This window comes from Phlebotomus argentipes, unplaced genomic scaffold (assembly GCF_947086385.1).
Source record: "Phlebotomus argentipes unplaced genomic scaffold, Phlebotomus argentipes genome assembly contig_39, whole genome shotgun sequence".
NCBI classification, from domain to species: Eukaryota; Metazoa; Arthropoda; class Insecta; order Diptera; family Psychodidae; genus Phlebotomus; species Phlebotomus argentipes.
In genome coordinates this window covers 528,977-548,175 of record NW_026776182.1, presented here as the reverse complement: position 1 = coordinate 548,175, position 19,199 = coordinate 528,977, and the positions used below count along the sequence as shown (strand labels likewise).

At 40.4% G+C, this 19,199-nt stretch overlaps 1 protein-coding gene across 1 annotated transcript; it reads right to left on the bottom strand.

Moving 5' to 3' along the window:
- Positions 1 to 3,025: 3,025 nt before the first annotated feature.
- On the bottom strand, positions 3,026 to 18,839 carry LOC132263731 (latrophilin-like protein LAT-2). Its single transcript, XM_059763666.1, has 6 exons — positions 18,555 to 18,839; positions 13,654 to 13,825; positions 7,133 to 7,238; positions 5,814 to 5,980; positions 3,958 to 4,369; positions 3,026 to 3,680 (listed from the first exon to the last, which is right to left on the bottom strand). Coding segments are annotated over exons 1-6 (1,212 nt in total). The 5' UTR covers positions 18,556 to 18,839; the 3' UTR covers positions 3,026 to 3,326.
- Positions 18,840 to 19,199: the final 360 nt, after the last annotated feature.

The following is a 19,199-nucleotide window of genomic DNA, read 5'->3' as shown; positions in this document are numbered from 1 at the left end:
TCTAAATTTCCACTGAATTATATCACGTTTTGGGGTTGAGTGAAATTAGATAGACTTTTACATTTAGCAGCAGTCTTTCTGGCAATTATATTTCACCATGTGTATAGGGACTTGCTCAGAGATTCTCAGTGTAGGGCGAAAAGGGGTTAAAAGGAGACTAATATCAATATCAATTAGTGAGGTTCGAAAATGGGGATACAATGGCAATTTCTGGTATATAACAAGAAGGGTCTCTATATGTACGTCTGCCATTGGCTACGTTTGACACTGTCTCCAATAACATTACAATAAAAACAACACAGTCCAAGAGTGGTCCACTAATGTTCACATGCGTAAGTGAATAACAGAGAGCAAATAGAATTGAATGGGATGGAATAGGTGTCATGAGAACTCATCGTGATCTGCCCCTGCAGCACTTCCAGGGCATCAATGGCAATACAAATTGCACAATAATTTCCTCGTTACCTCAGGGGACAAATTCTCACCGTGATACGATTATTGTTGTTACGCACATTCAATATGAGGGCAACCTTCAAATTTGACGCAACTTCCTGAGTGGAGGATCAATAGATGAAAAGCTGGAATATTGCGAAAATGGTCATGTGGGTGGTTTTTGTGTGTAAACTGAGAATGTCACATGAGAATCTCTTGTAAGCATATTTACGCTTTTAGCACCATTCATTCTTTCACCCTTTTAGGCGCAACCCAAACGAGGATAATTTCGAAGGCTGATGAGAGAGGCAGCACATCCCGGATCACACATGCGAGAAACTTTTCCCAGATTGAGTTTTCCACTCTACGGATGTGAGGGAATTCCACTGTGAAGAGAGAGGAAACAAACATTTTACGCACTCTGGCGTGAGTTAAGAACACACTGTGATGTTATATCTTAAAGCCATTACAATTTGTGATTTTTCAGCAGTGAGAACTTTGCTGGAAAACTCCCAGATCGATGCATTGGAAAACACGTCTTTTACATTTTATTTTCATGGAACATTATCCCTGGGATTTACTCCAATGAATGCGAGATCTGTGAATTCTTATTGAAATCACCAGCAGAAAATAACACGGGGAACGAAATTAATACGGTCTAAGCGCATCTATTGATGTTTACAATGGACGTTTCAATTTTAAGGCAAATCGATTGAATGTGTAAATGTAAAGTCATCCTCAAATACCGAACTGTGAATTGCTATGGAGAATTTAGAGTTTTTCTCGCACACAGATTTTCTCATACACATTCCATGTTCGCCAGAATGTATGGCAATTTCTGCTTCCGTCTACGTGTACGAAATAAATTTGATGATCAAGCTCTTGGTGTACTTTTCCTAAGTCTCTCGGTGTTTTTTTGCTCTTACATTTCTCCTCCACGTGCGAGAGGGAAAATTTGTGAATATCTGCAGCGAAGCTTTATCGAGCCATCGAGAGTGGAGATGCCACGGGTTCTGGAATGGGATGCGAGATTGCGGTAGTTGCGGGGTGAGAAATATTCTGTGGCAAATTTACTTCTCCTCCAGTGCATACCACGAGAAAATGTGTGTTGAATTTTTAATTTCACACCCATCGGCTATTTAGATATCCGGGAGAGAGCACAAGAGACCGGCGGGCACTGCAGCATCATCCCCACACAATGCTCTTCCTGATCTGGGGCTGAGATGATTTCTCGTACACCGTGTGGACTTTCCATGCTTAGCTTCTTAAGGCGACTTCCGCACAGAGGATACAACACAGAGGCGTTCTTCTGCAGAAATTACTTAAGAAGTTGGCAATGTTCTGCTCCAATTTCCTCTGTCGTCCTCCTTCAGGACAAATTAAACTAAAGTCTCGAGCCAAGAGAAAATCAGAGGGCGCACAATCTAATCCCCATATAATCTCTTTTGTACTCATAAGAATATAAGAGGCTTTGCCTCTGCAATCATATCATTGAGACAAGACGAACATTTACAGTCGATTCAATATTGGCACAAGAAAAGTTCTCGTTTCTTTTCAAAACTCTCTATACCGTCATGTTGTGAATTTTAATTGTTTCCTCACTTCCGTACACATTTTCCCTTATTTTCTCTGCCAATTCCTTGTGTTAACTTGTGAGATAATTAATTTCAGCTGGCCTCTCCCTCTACATTGCTCTTCTCGCTGCCAATATAGACTTCTTGCAAGGGGTATTTTCCAAGAAGAAAAACTGCTTCTGCCTCAGAAGAGATTTTCTGACTATTTTTCCTTTGTACTGCCTTAGAAAGACCGTACTGAGAAATATTATATGGTCTTATTATCGTCTCCATTAATTGTTTTCAGAGCAATAATGTGTTCCCAAATAGTTCGCTTCATAATTACCAACGTTCCAATTGCATACGGATTCCTTGAATCCCCAACAAATTTGTTGTCTCATGTGCAAAATACACTATGTCACACGACCATGAGACCTGCAAAAATGGTACCAGAAGCTCCAACAGTTCTGCAATACAATTCACAATCACAGGAAAATTCCATTATTTACAATGTATGCAGATTCTCACCATTTCATCCGAAATATCCTCTCGTATTTTTGTCCTCAGCGCCCCAGTGGAGTTGAAATAGCGCTGGCACTTTGTAAAAGTATTTCCTGGGATATTTCTGAAAATTTAATTAAGATCCCACTGACGAAGGATTTGTGCCAGAAAAAAAGAGAGCAGAAAAGTCATTTATTCCACAATCCTCACACGTGCCCCGTGAAAATCCCATTTGGCAGGGGTTTTCGTTGCCTTTTTGCATGCGCCTTTTCCGGGCAGCATGCTCTGCAATCCTCTCCTCATCAACATTGTCATGGAAATTGCTGGGTGCTGAAGTCGACAATGTCTTGCTCGCATTCAGCTCACTAACAATTGCATTTCACCCACACAGTATTTGCCGAGTAAACAAAAGTATATGCTGTTTATTAAACATATCCATTCTATTCGGTATACCTGTAGAGTTGGTGGAAAAAGTTGGCTTACTTCACATGGAAAATGCAAATGCAGAGCATACAAGCGGAAAAGCCAATTATGAATTCAACACGTTGTGCAGAGTGTAACTGTTTTTTATAGAAACATTTTTAAATTCACTTTATTTCAGCAAATATAACGTTTCATCCATCTCTTGGTAGCGCCCCTAAAAAGTCATTTCACCAGATATCATCATTAAAGTTCCTCAAGTTGATATTACAATTTTGATATGATACAGAAGTGATAAGCAAATCAACATATTGTACACGATAATTGCATTATTTATGCTCTCACGCTTAGTTTGATGTACAATGCAATCGGCAGAGAGGAAGGAAGGAAGGAAAGGATGCTGTCATGGGTGGAGAACGTCTATACAGCCTGCGGTGGTGGATCTTTGGCCAGTTCTGAAATGTCAAGAGCACCAGAAAGCTCTCCGTTTGCCGGCATCTCCAGCGCCGGTTCCTTTGTTTCGCATCGCTCAGTGAAGAGATCCTCCTTGTAGGACATCTTGATTAGTGTCCCGCTGTCCTCCATCTCGCTGTCCGTGCCCAGGCCGTGAGCCTCCTCGTAATTGGGATTCGTCACTGACAGCACGCCGTAGCGGCCACCGTCACCATCTCGAAGACTTCTGTATTGTCCCTTGCGATTCCTATGACTACGCGGTGCGGTGTACAATTTCAAAACACGGCAATTGCACGTCACCAGGACGGAAGTCACGATTCCCTGTGCGCGAGACAAAAAAAATCATAAGCTCTTGGCGAGAGTGTGAGATAAATGGCCAGAGATAGAGGTGACATGTTGCCATGAAGAATACAATGGTGGGGGAGATTAATTGAGCTTTTGGGAGCTTTTCACACGCACTCGCCATTTGAGTGTGGCATCAGCGCGAAGGGAATCTGCCCTAAAATGACTCCCATAAGCCAATCTCTCTTCCGTGATTCCCGCGGGAGTGGATGTGTGTATGTGCAATTCCCGTGCGAAATATGAAACTCTTTCTCACCTGAGCACCCTGAGCGATGCTGTAGAGAGTCCATAACTCTGGTATGGCCCAGAGGGAGGCGAGGGCGCCCAGAATTATAACAAATGACAACAAAATCAGCAGCTTCAGGAACAATCCAATCTGCAATCCGCGGCGTTTTATCATTTTATTACGTGCGCGTGAGTCAATTTGCAGGCTGGCGGTCAGTTTGACCGTGCCGCCGCCCTGGATAGCCAGCCAGAAGCCACACAGCAGGAGGATGACGGCGGGCGCGAGGAAGCCCCACTTGTAGGCGGATCCGTCCATGAGCCAGCAATGCGAGGATGGCGCGTGTTCGTGTGCATGTCGACCAGCCAGGCGAGCATCGCGCTCCTTGTACTTGAAGGCTGCCGCCACGGCCACCATCGCCAGAGGGAATCCCCACGCGAGCAAACTAAACACGTTAGTGAGACAATGAGATCGTAAATTAATTATGTCTATCTGTGCTGATAAATCTTCATATCCACAGAGAAGATGTTCATGCAGTGCGTGAAGAAACTACAAGAGGGAGAATAGTCTGCACAAGGATCAGGGAATTTGTTATCTTTTAGAGTTGTAGGGGAACAAAGGATCTAAAGCTGAAGTATTGTTCATTCAAAATTGCATTCGAAACTTAAGATGAGAAAACCAGTAATTGCATGAAGACATCTATGTAAAGTTCCCACCCATCTTGAAGTCCCGCCCATTTGTGTTGTCATCATTGTGAGCACCCCAAAATCCTTTGTTCCCTCGACTATCTCTCAAACTTTAATTAATTAATCATCCTCACAATTTCTCAGACAAATTTAACACTCTTCTGCTATGCATACTGTGATGTATTATTCCCACAATATTTCGTAAGCATAATAGAGCTGAAGTGAGTGTCTAATCAAGAGTCCTGACCAAGGTGAATGTATTTTGGCTTCGGCACCACTTCGCCCGCCTCTTCATTGCCAATGTGAGGAGCGAGCAATTTTCTCTAAAAGCAATCTCAAGAATGAATCTTGTTTAAGCTCTAAATTGTTGAAATTGCGCTGTTGTGAGGAAAAATAAGCATACAAGCATGCGAGCAAAAGGCTCAGGGATGAGAACTTCCAACGAGTTAGCGCGTCATGCATTTTCGCGAACAATCAGACAACTTGCTTGAGGTTTCAATCTCATCTGATTTGTGTACAAGACACCACGAGCAATTCACCAAGAGGGTCTTGGGAGAAATTCTTGGCGATGTGCACATTGAGTGAAAATGTCATGCATGATGTTTCAGCGAGATTTCCCATTTTATTTCATACAAAGAGCAATCTCTTGCGACTTTCCCTAAAAGCAAGAATTTCCCATATATGCTTCAGTGCACTCATTGAATGTGTTCCTAATTCGCATGGTGTGAGGAATTGCAGATGGATTCTCCATATTATTGTACCATTGACATTCTCCGCTCAAAATTTTAAGTAAAATCCAATAGTGTGGAGCCATGAATAATGTAGCATTGAGAGCGAGGAGGAAATGTTATTTCACATGCTGGGGAGTTTAATTAAAGTCCGGGGCTAAAAGATATAGAAGATGCACGTGACACATTTCCCATTGGCAAAATTTATAGTATTCCACATGAGAAATGTATATGTTTTTGGCCCACTTTGCGCGCCCCACAATCTTTGCTGTGAGAGCCAATTTTCTGCCCATCCTGAGATTTCTCATGGCAGCAATTGTGCAAGATGTAGGAGGTGTGGCAGATGCCAGGGATGAGAGAGAAGAACAGCAAATAAATCACCTTAGAATAAATAATAAAGAGAAGCATGAGTGAGCTTGTGGGTGAGTGTTCTCATGCTATTACAGTGCAATAATCAAGATTGGGCTAAACTTGCCTGTAATGTGCCAAAGCTTTTCCCATCTGGGGTTCCGGCCGTGGTATTAAATTCGCATTTTGGCGAAAAACGTTAAGTGCGTGATGACAACAGCAACACAGCCAGCACAGAGAGGCGAGTTCCATGTAGAGGAGCGCCAGGGAGAGCGACAGACACAGTTCGGCATCCTGTTGAGAGAATATAACAAATGCTTTTTGGTGGATTTCGTTTGAGGAAAAAAGTTCTGGCACAATGAATGTAACGTGCCTTTGCACTCATCTCTGCTCTTGTAGACATTAAATACTCATTCAATAGTAGTCCTTCCCAGAGGGGGAATGAAATAGAATATGACCAAGAGAATTAAGAGCGTCATGTTCCATCGATTAACCGTGAGTTCAAACTTCAGATCACGCGCTAAACTCAGGGGCAAGCATAAAAGGTGCTGAAGTACAATTTGCCGTCATGTCTGCAAAATGTTTACGGTGGCAAAATCTCTCACACCACTTAATCGTCTTTTTTACTATTGAGAGAAAATTGAATGAGAAGACAGAATGAAGAAAACATCATTATCACCCGAACAATTTCCACGATATACACACTCTCGGTCAATGGAAGATGAGAATCACGCAAGGAAATGAATTCTTCAAATGGACTGAACTCTCTCCATTCACTCTCTCAGCATTTTTATCCCGCCAGACACATCAATCACATCGGGACTCTGTGTGGAATTGTACAAAAATCCACCATCAGACAAAATCAATTCCACCCTTCAACTGTAGGATAAAAAGGCGTCTCAGTGAAAATTTCACCGATAATTTTGAGAGATTGAAATCCAGCCCACGCACGCCTTTCGGGTGGGACATTAACCCGCTATTGTACGGCACAGAAGTCCTCTAATGCCGGCTTGATTGATGACTTCAAACTGTATTATTTCGGAATAATGCTCACATGAAATGTGATTGGGAATCGATTGTGGAGTGACCGCCAAATTTGATGGCGGAGCATCTAGAAATAACTTTTTACACCCTCTAAGTTTTCCCCGGATATATATGTAAACCGATATAAATCCCGCTTTTGAGTGCGCTGAGAGATGAATTTGGACCCGATTCTGACCACTTGTGGATGAAAGAGAGCTCTTGGGCGCCAATTAAAACCACTCTGCATATATCGCTGTCTGAGAGTGACATTAAAATCGATAAATAATTCATGAGAGAAATAATGCAGAGGGATTTTTACCACTGGCGAAAAATCAATCAGCCCACTCTAGTTAACTTTGATAAACTATTTGGATAATTTTCTGTGGAATTTTCATGAGAATTCTTGCGATATTCGGCACTCACCTGAACACCACCGACACCAATTACGAACAAAAGTTGTCCCATAAATAGAGATGACAGAAAGCTCAGCAGAGACGTTCCCGCCAGGGAAGTGAGATCGGAGAATAGGCTGCAAATAAAATTTAATTAATTCACCAAAAGGCTCAGCTTCTTTTCTGCCCACCCCACAGCATTGTTGTCGAGCATATTCGGATGTAAGATAGGGACTGCGTGCGATGAGTTGTGTATGTGTAAGGGGTATGAATTTGTTGATACTGCTGCTCAAGAGTGGAGGCAAACAAGGTAGAAATGATAGTTATGTTGGCGCAAAGAAGGTGGGTTTGCTAGGGCTCATTGGAAAAGGCAATAAATTCCCCCGGGAGATGTTGTATTTCCCCTTTTAATACACACCTCAGCCCAGAAACACGGAACAGCCATCAGCAAGCGAAAGTGGAATTTTGCAAGCATCGCCAGCAACGGCAAACTTTTATCCTGTTTTAAACCATCACCAAAGCCCCAAAAGCCGACAGGTGCTAAAACAGAGGCTGAACGCTGTGAACATTGAATACACCGTCTGTGGGTGTCATATACACCGTTTAATACGACTTTCACTTTTGCTCATCTTCGTACGGCCTAGGGTCAGGTGTTTTGTTTGAACGCCGATAAGTACACGTGCAGATATCTTGAGGAATCCATGACCGCCGCCACTCTGCCGAGGGGATCAAATAAGTTGCTTATTTTAGCACTTCTTCTATCCACTTTCTGATGTTACACCACGATGTGCACTTAGCTCTGCTCACATATTTGTGCATAATTTTATAAGTGAGCTATACATGTGAAAAAAATAAGATTCGTTGTACATTTTATGGCATTCCATTGTGCACAGAGCATAACACTTCAACCCCTGTTTGTTATAATTGAATAAATTGGACATAAATATTCGTCCCCTAAATTGGGCCATAATACAGATAGAATAATAATTGCCGAATCCAGTGACGAGTTGACAGGAAACACGAATATTTCTCTCCGTGAATTGTGATTATTTGCCTTTGTTAATTTACAAAGGGTCTTTCCAAGGGAAACCCTCTTTTTGCTGTGTACTCGAGCATATTATTAGTAGACAGTGTAATGGTGTATTTTTCGGCGTGAATAAATCATTGCGCGCCAGAGGGGATGAAGTTTTCCTCTTCACGCGAAATCCCCTCACATGGTCTGCAATCTTAGCTAAATTGAGTGATCAATCGTTTATGTTTTGGTGCTTCGCTGTGGGAGAATGTGAATGTTAATTAACTGCGAGTGAAACACATGGTGCAGATGTGGGATTAAGTTTATTATTATTGTGCTTCCCAGCACAAAAAGGAAATGAGCTCAATTTATGATTGATCTCCAGTTTCAAATTATCCTCTGGCAAATGTATTTTCCTCGTCATCCTGATTCCACGAGAGCAATTCGATAGGAGACGAAATATATCCAAATCCGACATAATTGCCATGTACACTGGCGTTGAATGGGAAGAAGGTGTGAGGGCGGCAATAGAGTGCCATTGCGAGAAAATGGAGTGTTTTAAGAGTCTCCCTCAGACGTGACAAGAGCGTTGATTCGAGAAAGAGATTGAGCACGCTGATGAAGCTCTCTAGTTCGATTGTATTCAAATATTTATAAAGAGCATGGGGAATTGCAAGGAAGCTCGATATCGATGAGATTGTGCTCATTTCACCACAATGGGTACATTAGAGTGGTTGAAGGAAGAAAACGAATTATTATTTCGTGCTGTTGTACAACATTTTGTCAATAAATACCAGAGAAACTTTTCCCTTGAGTTTTCCAATAGCAACAGTTGAAGCTTTTATAACCTTAATAACTTTCAATTTGAGTTACATTGCAAATACCTGTATTGATATTAACATAGCTTCACTTGGGAAATTCCTTTGCACTTTGTATGAACTTCTATCTGCGCACTATTCTCTGAATTGTATACACGCACTTTTGATATTCATGATTGCTTTACATGGAATTCTTTGTATACTCCGCGATATCTATGTGAGATACATATTGCATAAATGTAATCTGTCTTTGCAGGAAATCGATAGCATTAGCAGATACTGTGTTACACGATTTCATGTGACACAAGTTCATGTGTGACGAGCAAATTTTTTCCAGGAATTATAAAGTACATTAAAAGTTCTACTTTACAACTTTGGTGAATTTATAGAAAATTGTTTAAGCAGCATTGAGAATGGTGGAGAAAAAGTTCCGCACTTTTTGTGATACTGATATTGAGAACATGACGCGTGGATAAATTACAGAACCAGGAAAGAAAGTTAAAACTTTAGTCATTTGAAATGTTTCCCTGTGGCTTGGGTGTGAGTTGGAATGTGGAAAAACTTAAGAAAAGGGAAAGCTTTTTCCTCCTAAATTCCTCTCAGTGCACTTTTTTTGGCTCCGCTTTGTTAACAAGATAAATTTACAATCAACCTTAACTGCTCTGTGTAAAGTTTCGAAATTTATTCTGATGGAAGAATCTTTTTGCCCAGGTTTTTCTATCAGCTGAGCTAAACTTGAGTGCACAAAACTAGGCGTTGACCATGAAAGTGACCGTAAATTGTTGGGTCCTTGGTGTAAAAGAGTGTTAAAGAAATGTTAGACCGGCAAAGGAAGCAAGTTATACATGAACAACTACGAAGAAGTTCACTAAGAAAGAGTAAATGTTTGAGAGAAAACGCAAACTAGGTAGTAAATAAAAAACTTTTCACCATATTCTTCTATTGAATGGGGTTTTTTTTTCTCAGAAAATTATCACCAGGATTTCCTTGGCTGTGTGCGTAAAGTGTGGGAATTTGTGCAACCCCTCGGGTGCAATAAACATTATGTACTTATGCAGGCAACATCGGAATGACGCATAAAATTATAAACGTGCACTAACACATTCCATGGAATTGTGTGCACACAAAACTCTAATGTCCGCAATCATAAATTTTCACTGGATGGTTTTCCATTCTGCTTTACGCCTTTCTTCTGAGTGCTTTTCCGAAGACACCGTGTCACAAGGGGTGGTTAAAAGTGGCGAAATTAAGCATACACAGTGGAATTTCTACAAATTAATTATGCATGTATGATGAATGAGTGCTTGTGAAAAAATGGAAGACAAACTTTCATGCAAAATCGACATTACCATTTTTCTTCTTCCTCCTCCAGGTTAATTATTTCAGAAAAGCTCCTTTCGCTTTCTTTTGTATTTATATTGTGACACACATACGCTTGTTTAGACACGATAAGTCATTCTATAAATAATCTCCGAGCAAATTTGCCCGCACATAAATATGTATTATTACAATACATCAGAATGAAATTTATCATTTTTCGACTATGGCCTTCTTTACTTCACGAAAGTCATTCTGTCGATGTGTTCCGCATGAGTAAGCTTTCGAGCTTTTCACCCTTGAAGGACACAATCTTCATCAAACGAAAAGAAATATGGGAAAAGGTCGAAATGTGCATTTTACTATATCATCTCTGGGAAGTGAAATCATATTTGGAAGCACATTTTTGGTTTGGTTACAAGAGCAAACATTTCACTTTTTAATACATATATGTACGTTGGAAAAATCAACAAAATTTCTTAATTAAAAATGAGACGCACAGAGTTTCAGAGCAAATGCATATCAAATTTGCCCTGAGCACTCGAAGTTGTAGTTAATAATTTCATTTTGCCGTCTACTGTTGGCATCTCGCTCTATTGATTGCATTTTAATTAAACAATAACAGTCATGAATATCTCGGGAAGGGTTTCGAAATATTAATTAAGCGGGAATTTAAAATACACACTTAATAGGCAGTGCATGTTTCAAAGGGACAATTTCCCGTAAATACATAAGTCAATTTGCCACTCACGTGGCAAATATTTGTTTTGTGGCCCTGCAATAGATGAGGAAAAGCCAGTGGTGAAAGCTTTTGCATAGTGTTCGATTCAGGCCATGAAAAATCATATTTCGAAAATATCAAGATTTGAGGCTGATGTGCTGGGAAGCAGGTCGTCCATTGCAAGATGACGAACCAGGGATTTGTCTTCTCTTGTCTATTTGCATCCTCGCGACAGTTGCCGCACAAGTAGTGTGATGAGAGTGTGACGGCGTGGAGAATGATTTTAATAATATATGCAAAATAGTGGTTGGAAAATTGGGGAAAGCACACAAGGGGATTTAGGCGCCACACGGTGATCTCGCATGTTTTTCGTGCCCGGAATATTGAGGGCACGTAATGGAAAAATGGTGCTTATATCGTATCATAACACATACATTGCATTCTTCGCGTTGACATTAAAGATATTTTCTGTGGCAATATTTTCGTAGAAAATATCCGTTTAATAGCACCAGAATGCGATGGAAGAGAGATGGTAAATTACTCTATTGACCTTGCAAGTGGAAATTGCGGGGTGAAAATCCCTCCCAATGTTGTATATATGCAAAGTTTCTCCATAACGGTCAGAGGGAAAGTGTAAAAAATGCACTTGCACTGTGATTTATGAAGGATAGAACTTCTCACTTGTACTGTGTGTGTGCAAAGAGTGATATTTCCGTGACTTATAGCAATTCTGCAGCCATTGGAAGGTCACTAGTGTGGAGCGGGCAATCATTTCGGAGCAAGGACGCTTTCGTCCCAAAGGCACGCTAAATCGATCTGTTTAATAGTTACTTTCAGCCTAATTTGTCGCTTCGCCTCTTATCATGACTCAATGTATAATTCCCAATCCGAATCCAATGTCAGCCCGAATCGAATTGCATTAAATCATGAAGTTTTCCTAATGAAGAATGACATCTCCCTGGAGACAGTGAATGGTAGTAGCGTATTTCCTTTACATATCAATTCGCACTCAGCCCAGCTTTGTGTAATACTGCTCTTGTAGAGGAGAAGACATTCAAGTGGATTTGGGAAATAATAAATTAATTGTCATTTGAAAGTTATATGAACATGCAATTGGCTTAAGTATGATTAATGCCGTGAAATATTCACAAGGGAGGGACAAACAATATATGAAATATATTTTATAACACATCCATTTTTATCCCCTGTTATTTTCTGCTTTCAACCTCCATACAAAAAAATGTTCCGCAGTGCAAATACTGTATTTAAATTTGAATGCCAGTGTGTATTTGAATTTCTGTATACGATGGCAAACAGATATGAATTTTTCGTAGAAATGGAAAACATAGAAGTTGAAATAAAATTAAACATCGGACACACAAAGCAAATATTACGAGGGATGGTACAAAATAATTTAATGATCCAATGAACCTGTGTCAAACGTATGAATCGTAGAAAGTCGTGTTCGGAGTCAGTTTACAATTGGCGAACAATTTCATCTATTTTCATTTCATTTGGATTTCAAAGAAAAAATTACCCTTTAAAGCTTTGTTTTGGGGAATTTAAAGCAAACTGCTCATGGACAGACAGTGATTGAGTGTAATATTATGTAGATTGACGCGTACACAAATAAATTGCTCTCAGTCCCACACCTTCTTGCCTCGTGCAATGTACAGAAAGTACATTTATAAGAGGTTGAAGTGTCACCAGCTGCAGATGCCACAAATCGGATGGCAAATGGTGTGACAAGGCAGTGCAATTCTCCGTGAAGAGATACATAAACTGAGCACATGATTGCCACAAATGTGGGAGTTTTCTTTCATTCACTTCCTTGGTAGGGGCTGAACTGACAGCATCATGATGTGACTCACATATTGTGGACGGGAAAAGTGCAAGATTTCATGCTATAATGCTGGTATCGCATTCCTTCTGCCATGTCGCAATAAGTGACTCTGGCAACGCATTATTATTACTTTTCCACTTCCTTGTAGCTCTGGGAAAATTTTGAGTTTTGCCTTTTAAATTTCCGACATAGTTAGTGAAGAAAGTTTCCCGAGAAAAAGTGAGTATTTTCTAATTGGATTCTCAACTTTAACGTGTTATAAGTTGAGTGCGAGAGCAAAGATTAAACTTTATCACTGTGCGAGAAGCACGGTGAAGCTCATAGAATTATAAGTTTAAATTTCATGTGATTCATTGCGATATAAACTTCAATTTAATTTTATATCTTTGGGGAAATGCATTAGCCAGAGTTGACTGTAATATGAATAATTTCACTATTTTCAATGAATATTTATTATGCTCGCTGTTTAATCTCTCTATGCAGCGAACAGAGCATCTCAAATTGGATTACGGAATGGTTCTTATACGCACGGTCGAGGTTGCGTGTCGGTGCGATAATATGGGTAAATGTGCTCCAAGATAAGGTGATACTTTGAGTGTTGCACAGGGCGCGATACAAAGTGGATTACAGCATTAAAAGTGTGAAGCGATATTAATGGGATGGGGCGGAAGGTTGGAGGCGTGCGAGGGTGAGGAAATAAAGTGGAAAAATACATTTGGCTCTGACTTTTAGGAGTTGAAAACACGTGAAGTGAAAAATTATGTGACTTATGTGTGAATTGGGGAAAGTGAAACTGTGGAAAGAAAGTGAAGGGCGAGCAAGAAAGTCACTTATTGCTTACCTATATGTGATGAAGGCAAATGCCAGTCCAACGAGACTTATGGAGCTCCCAAGAACGACGCCGAGTGCCATGAGGCCACCCTGGGCGCCCCACGATGCTCCCATCGCCGCCACGGACAAATTTGTGGTCGTAGGTGGAAAACCATGCATGTGACCCGTGAAGAGTGTTTCCACTGCAAGTGATACCAAAGTGTTCTCTCATTAAACTTTCTCCCACTTAATCACACTTCCTAATTGGGCAACTCAGACACTCTGTACATAACATATCACTTTGTTCTCAAAGAGCTTGTCTAAGACAATTAGACAGTGATATCACCAACCCATTAGTGGGTGTCTTAGATCGGTGTCTGGGTTGTTATTGTGCAGAGGAAATGGGATAGAAAGGTGTTATGTGAGCTTACATAGGTTGATATAAATTGAATTATAATTTTTCAGGTTGTCTCTCTATGAAATCCTCTCATGCAATAAGGAAGAATTTCACCACAAAGTGTAACTTCAATGTAATTAGTAGTCAAGCGTGAAAAAGCTTGCGGCAGCATTCATTCTCATCCCTTCAAATATCGAATTTCCCGCTGTTCACGACACACAGTCAGGAAGGACGCAAGGATGAAAAAGATGAAAGCGCCTCTGTGTCTGGAAGTGATTTTTCCTCGCATGTCTTTCACAAGAGTATCCAAAACTACTGACACGGCGCATAATTGGAAATGTCATGAAGCAATTGAGTATGTGCTGTTAAGAGCTTCCCCCAAAGCTTATCCCTTGCGGAAGGCAAGAAAAAAAACATCCATACAATTACAGAAACTTTAAATGAGTTCGAATGTTAAGTGATATACTTGCTAATAGGCGAAACTATTAGACATACGATGTGAGCTTTCATGAGGAAGAAATTTACATTTCATGCATGAATGATTCTAAAATTTTCGGGATTCATTTTCACAAATGCTAAGTCGCTTTTCATGTTGAATACCAGGAATTCCCACTTTACTACACTGAGAGAAATAATTGATTCGATATTCTCATAACTACATATGTATGTATACATATTAAAGGCAGGTAAGTTCTCTCAGTTCGGGAAACGTGATAAACCCTTGAATTTGAAGTCTCAGCATAAGCTCTGCGAATGAGGGAAAAGCTCTGATTTCGGGAAATGTGATAAATAAACGGTTTTCTGCGTTATCGTATTGAATGCCTCTCTCCTTCGCGTACGCGTGTAAACGCACCATCGCTGAATATTAATTGATTCGTACACATGATACTCTCGTGTGTGCTGTTTGTACAGAATCAATTTACCGCGGATGGGTTAATCACCCTCTCGGAAGCCCGATAAATTAATTACATGGAATTTTTCCTAATTACCCTGTTATCCCGTGGCACAGACAATTTCCAGCTGAGTGACTTTTGCCTGGGCAGTCCCTCGTCATGATATCTAAATCCGGACGCCGAGGGGCTTACGAATGTCGGATGGCGTCTAATGCGATCAACTGTGTCACCTATTTACTGATTTTCTCACCAACTCTCCGCCCCCGCAGAAAAGAACCCATTGAGATTGTTTGTACACACAACTGACGTGCCATCCGCAGGAGAGGCCATGATGTACATAATCCCCGTCACGGTGTTTTGCGGATTTGGCCAGAAGCTCGAGTTCCCACTGAGTGTGTTGACGGTGACACACACACCCTTCCCCAGTGGACCGAGCACAATTTACCGGAAGAGGGTGGACTTATAAATTAAATTAAGGTGCCGCTCTTTAGGGTTCCCTGCATTCACGGTCATAATTAAAAAATCTAATACCGCATTGTGGAAGCCCAGCAAGGGCAGCCGTCCGGAGAGCGTGTGAGCGAGTGAATTTGAATGCAAATGAGCTGAGGAATGCGGTGGAAAGTCTCCCTATTCAACACATTCATTGAACTTTGTGCTAAGCGAGAACTTTCTGGCAATTTTCACATTGATTTTCTATTCGTATCAAAGAAAATTCTCAACCGTGCATCTTTTAATTAAAAAACTTCGCCCCTTTCTTAAAGGGTCATAAAAGGTGTGTTAAATTGGTAAAAAGTGTTATGCGGTCTGCAATTCTAGGGAATTCACGAGGCAATTTGGTGTCATTTGTCATAAAAGAAAGTTGCTGTCCATCAGTATCACTGTAATAAAGATCTAAATAAATAAATCTAATAGAAAATTCATGATGATATTCAAGTTTATTTACATACTATTATACGCTTCGTGGCGCATCCAATAAAATGTCTCATATATTGAATATAAAAAAACCGTCAATAATGGTTATGTTTTGCGGAGAGTGACGTGTGGCGACAAATATAATGCCAATACAAGAAATAGACAGAATAGGGGTGTTATATTGCTGGTGTGATAAATGACTGCATACAAATGATGAAAGATTTCAGCGTACAAATCGCTTTCCCATGCTATGTGCTGAGCTTTTAATACAGACTGCCGCATGTGACATTGCGACACGTTTCTGGTCGCATAGCCCGGAATATCTAGCAGGCGGACCTCTATAAAATTGTGCGTATATTTCAGAGAGAGGGTGACGGAACGCAAGGGGAAGCATGATAAAAAGGCGAGCATTAAGGAACGACATCGTGGCAAGAAATCAGAGAGTAGCGTATCATCATCGATTCACCCATGATTGATGGGGCCATAATAAGTGAAATATAATTCATATAGGCGGGAAAGTGTAATACATATGTATGGGGCTCAATATGAAAGGATTAAACGCCTGACTGAGATATTTTCACATATTACAAGAGGAGAATATCGAATTTTTTTCTAGGCCTTATCTAGCACATAAAATTCTATAGTAATAGCACTCTATGTGCCTCTTAACTCACTCCTTACTGCAAATTCAGGACATATTCTCTGAGAAAGAGTGCTTAATGATTTGCGATTTTCCCACAAGAGCTTACCCCGGAAAATTATGGAATACAATACATCAATTCTGATCAATCTTGTGATTACTTTAGCGATCAGCATCATCATTTGTAATTTGACAAGAATTGGCAGTGAAACGACGGCAAAAGTGCTGACAATAAACTACCATAAGTTCTCATCCTTAATTTCAACGCTTCAGCACATTTTTCTTCACTATATGCAAAGAAATTTATATGTAGAGTTATTTAACGTTCATTTTCGCGAGTGAATATTCATAAATTTCAAAGTTACAAACATGTGAGGGAAATGTTAATCTAACTTCCACAAAACGTCTTACAGATCGCATTAGAATTCATGGCTTATTAATTTCAATTTCGGTTTTTGGCGACAAACATGCGCTTCAAGACGACTTATTTGTGTTTAATGAAGGGTTAATAATTCCTATCTCTCACCATAGTTACGATAGTTAATTCTTATTATCGATATACTTATCATAATTGTAGTCACGCGCCGATCGAAAGGCAAGATTGTGTCCGTCTGGGAGGACAAGAAAACACTGGGAAATTTATGGAAAGTCATCATATCCGTTTACTTTAGCAAAAACTTGCGATGACTTCATCAAAAATTCTTCTCTCTGTGCCACGTGAAATTGATGATTTACTCCACCAGTCATCAATCCTTAATGGTATAAAAACAATGAGGATTTTTTGCCAAGCCAAAATATTTGGGATTTATGACCAGTGGAGGTGCCTGGTGCGAGTCATAAAATCTCTCGAGAGAACTCGACTCAGCGTGAGATTATTTTTCCCGCCAATTCCGAAATGCGGATATCAACTTTTGCACTTTGTGTACTTGTTAATTATGATTCACATAATGTTCTCCCAGTGACATTTATCATCGCAACTCCTCCCCAGTCTTTTTCCTGTATCAAGGGGTAAACATGTGCCACTCTGAGTGAACTCGGATTGCGAAGATTGTGTGATTGCGCCAAAAGATTGCGGATTGCGCCCAAAGATTGCGGATTGCGCCTAAAGATTGTGGATTGCGCCTAAAGATTGCGGATTGCGCCTAAAGATTGCGATTTTACACTAAGGATTGCGGATTGCGCCCAAAGATTGCGGATTGCGCCCAAAGATTGCGATTTTACACTAGGGATTGCGGATTGCGTTTGGGATTGCGAAGATTGCGTTCTGAGTGAACCGTGATTGCGCCACATGTTTACCCCTTGTCCTGTATCATCCGTCGAATACAAATAACTCAGGCGACCCAGGAAACATTTCTTAGTGTGGTGGAGAAAAAAGCTCTGCCCATCTCTGCAGAGTCTGTCCTTGTGCGCCTTTCATTCCCTTTTTATGCAGCACACTTTGTCCAAATAGCAAAGAACATGTGAGAATGTATAAGAGGTGACATTCATGTGAATAATCAAATAAGAAGCGATATAAAGTTTGTATTTGTGATAAACTGAGATGAATGAGCACAATGATGGATATCACAATGTATTATCCCTCTTCTCGCATCTAAAAGAGGACTATTTCGGTATTGAGGAAAAAATTGATGGATCAAAGGGTGGCGCATTAATGATACTATTCACGTCTTCTGCCTTCCATTCTAAAGACACACAATAGCGGAGCAAAGTTACTCGTTTTGTTCCACGTTCGGCAACTTGAAAATTGAATAAACTTTGAGGGAATTAAAAAAGTCACGAACCATGAGAAACTTGATTAATTTCCAGTACTAAACTTTATGCAAATATTTTATTAACGCATAGCCGGCAGAACCCCACGCATTCCATTACCCAGGAAATATTTAAATAAGGATCCGTGCCTCCTTAGACCAAGGATAGACATTCGTCTATTGCAAGTTGTGTGACGCGTCGTAGGAGAAAAAGCTATTCTCATTAAAATTTTATTGCCACTCTATGCCCAATCCTCATGGGAAGTCGTTTAATGTGAGATTCGTGATTTATCAGACTCCTGCAATTACCATGCAAATATTGAAGTATATGAGTGCGCTTACTTTTATCCTTATCAAATATCAGGTGGATATTCAGAACAATTCATCTACATTTTCTCATTAGCCAGTGTTCTTGGGAGTAATTTGCTTCTTCGAGTACAAAATGAACATGCAAACTTCAAGACGGCGTTTGTCCGCAACAATCATTTTCACCTCAAATTTTCACAAAAAGCCACTTGACACTCTCACATCATGTCATCGTCAGCTCGCGACAAGAACTTTCCTCACGCCAATTTCAGTCCGCAGATGAACACCGTGCGACAGATGAGCTTTAACTGAACGGAAATCGTATTGAACAACAAGTTTATACCACATCCTTCAGCAATGTGAGCTTCAGGCATACTTCAGGCAAAACATGTGAGAGAGAAGGCAGTCTGGCGAGAGGAATGTCTCTCACGCATGCGGTCTTCAAGTTCTTAGCGAGCTTCCCATACAGGGTTTTCCAAAATCTGCAAAGAATGCCAACAAATTTAGAATACAAATTGGTAAACAATCCGTCCAATTAATTTGATATGGCGTATTGACAGTGCATTCATCATGAAAACTACCCCAAATCGGTGGATATTTGAAAAATATGCCATGAACTGTAAATATCCATGGAAGACATCAATCAAATGAGCACGTGATTTAACCGAATAACCAATTGCT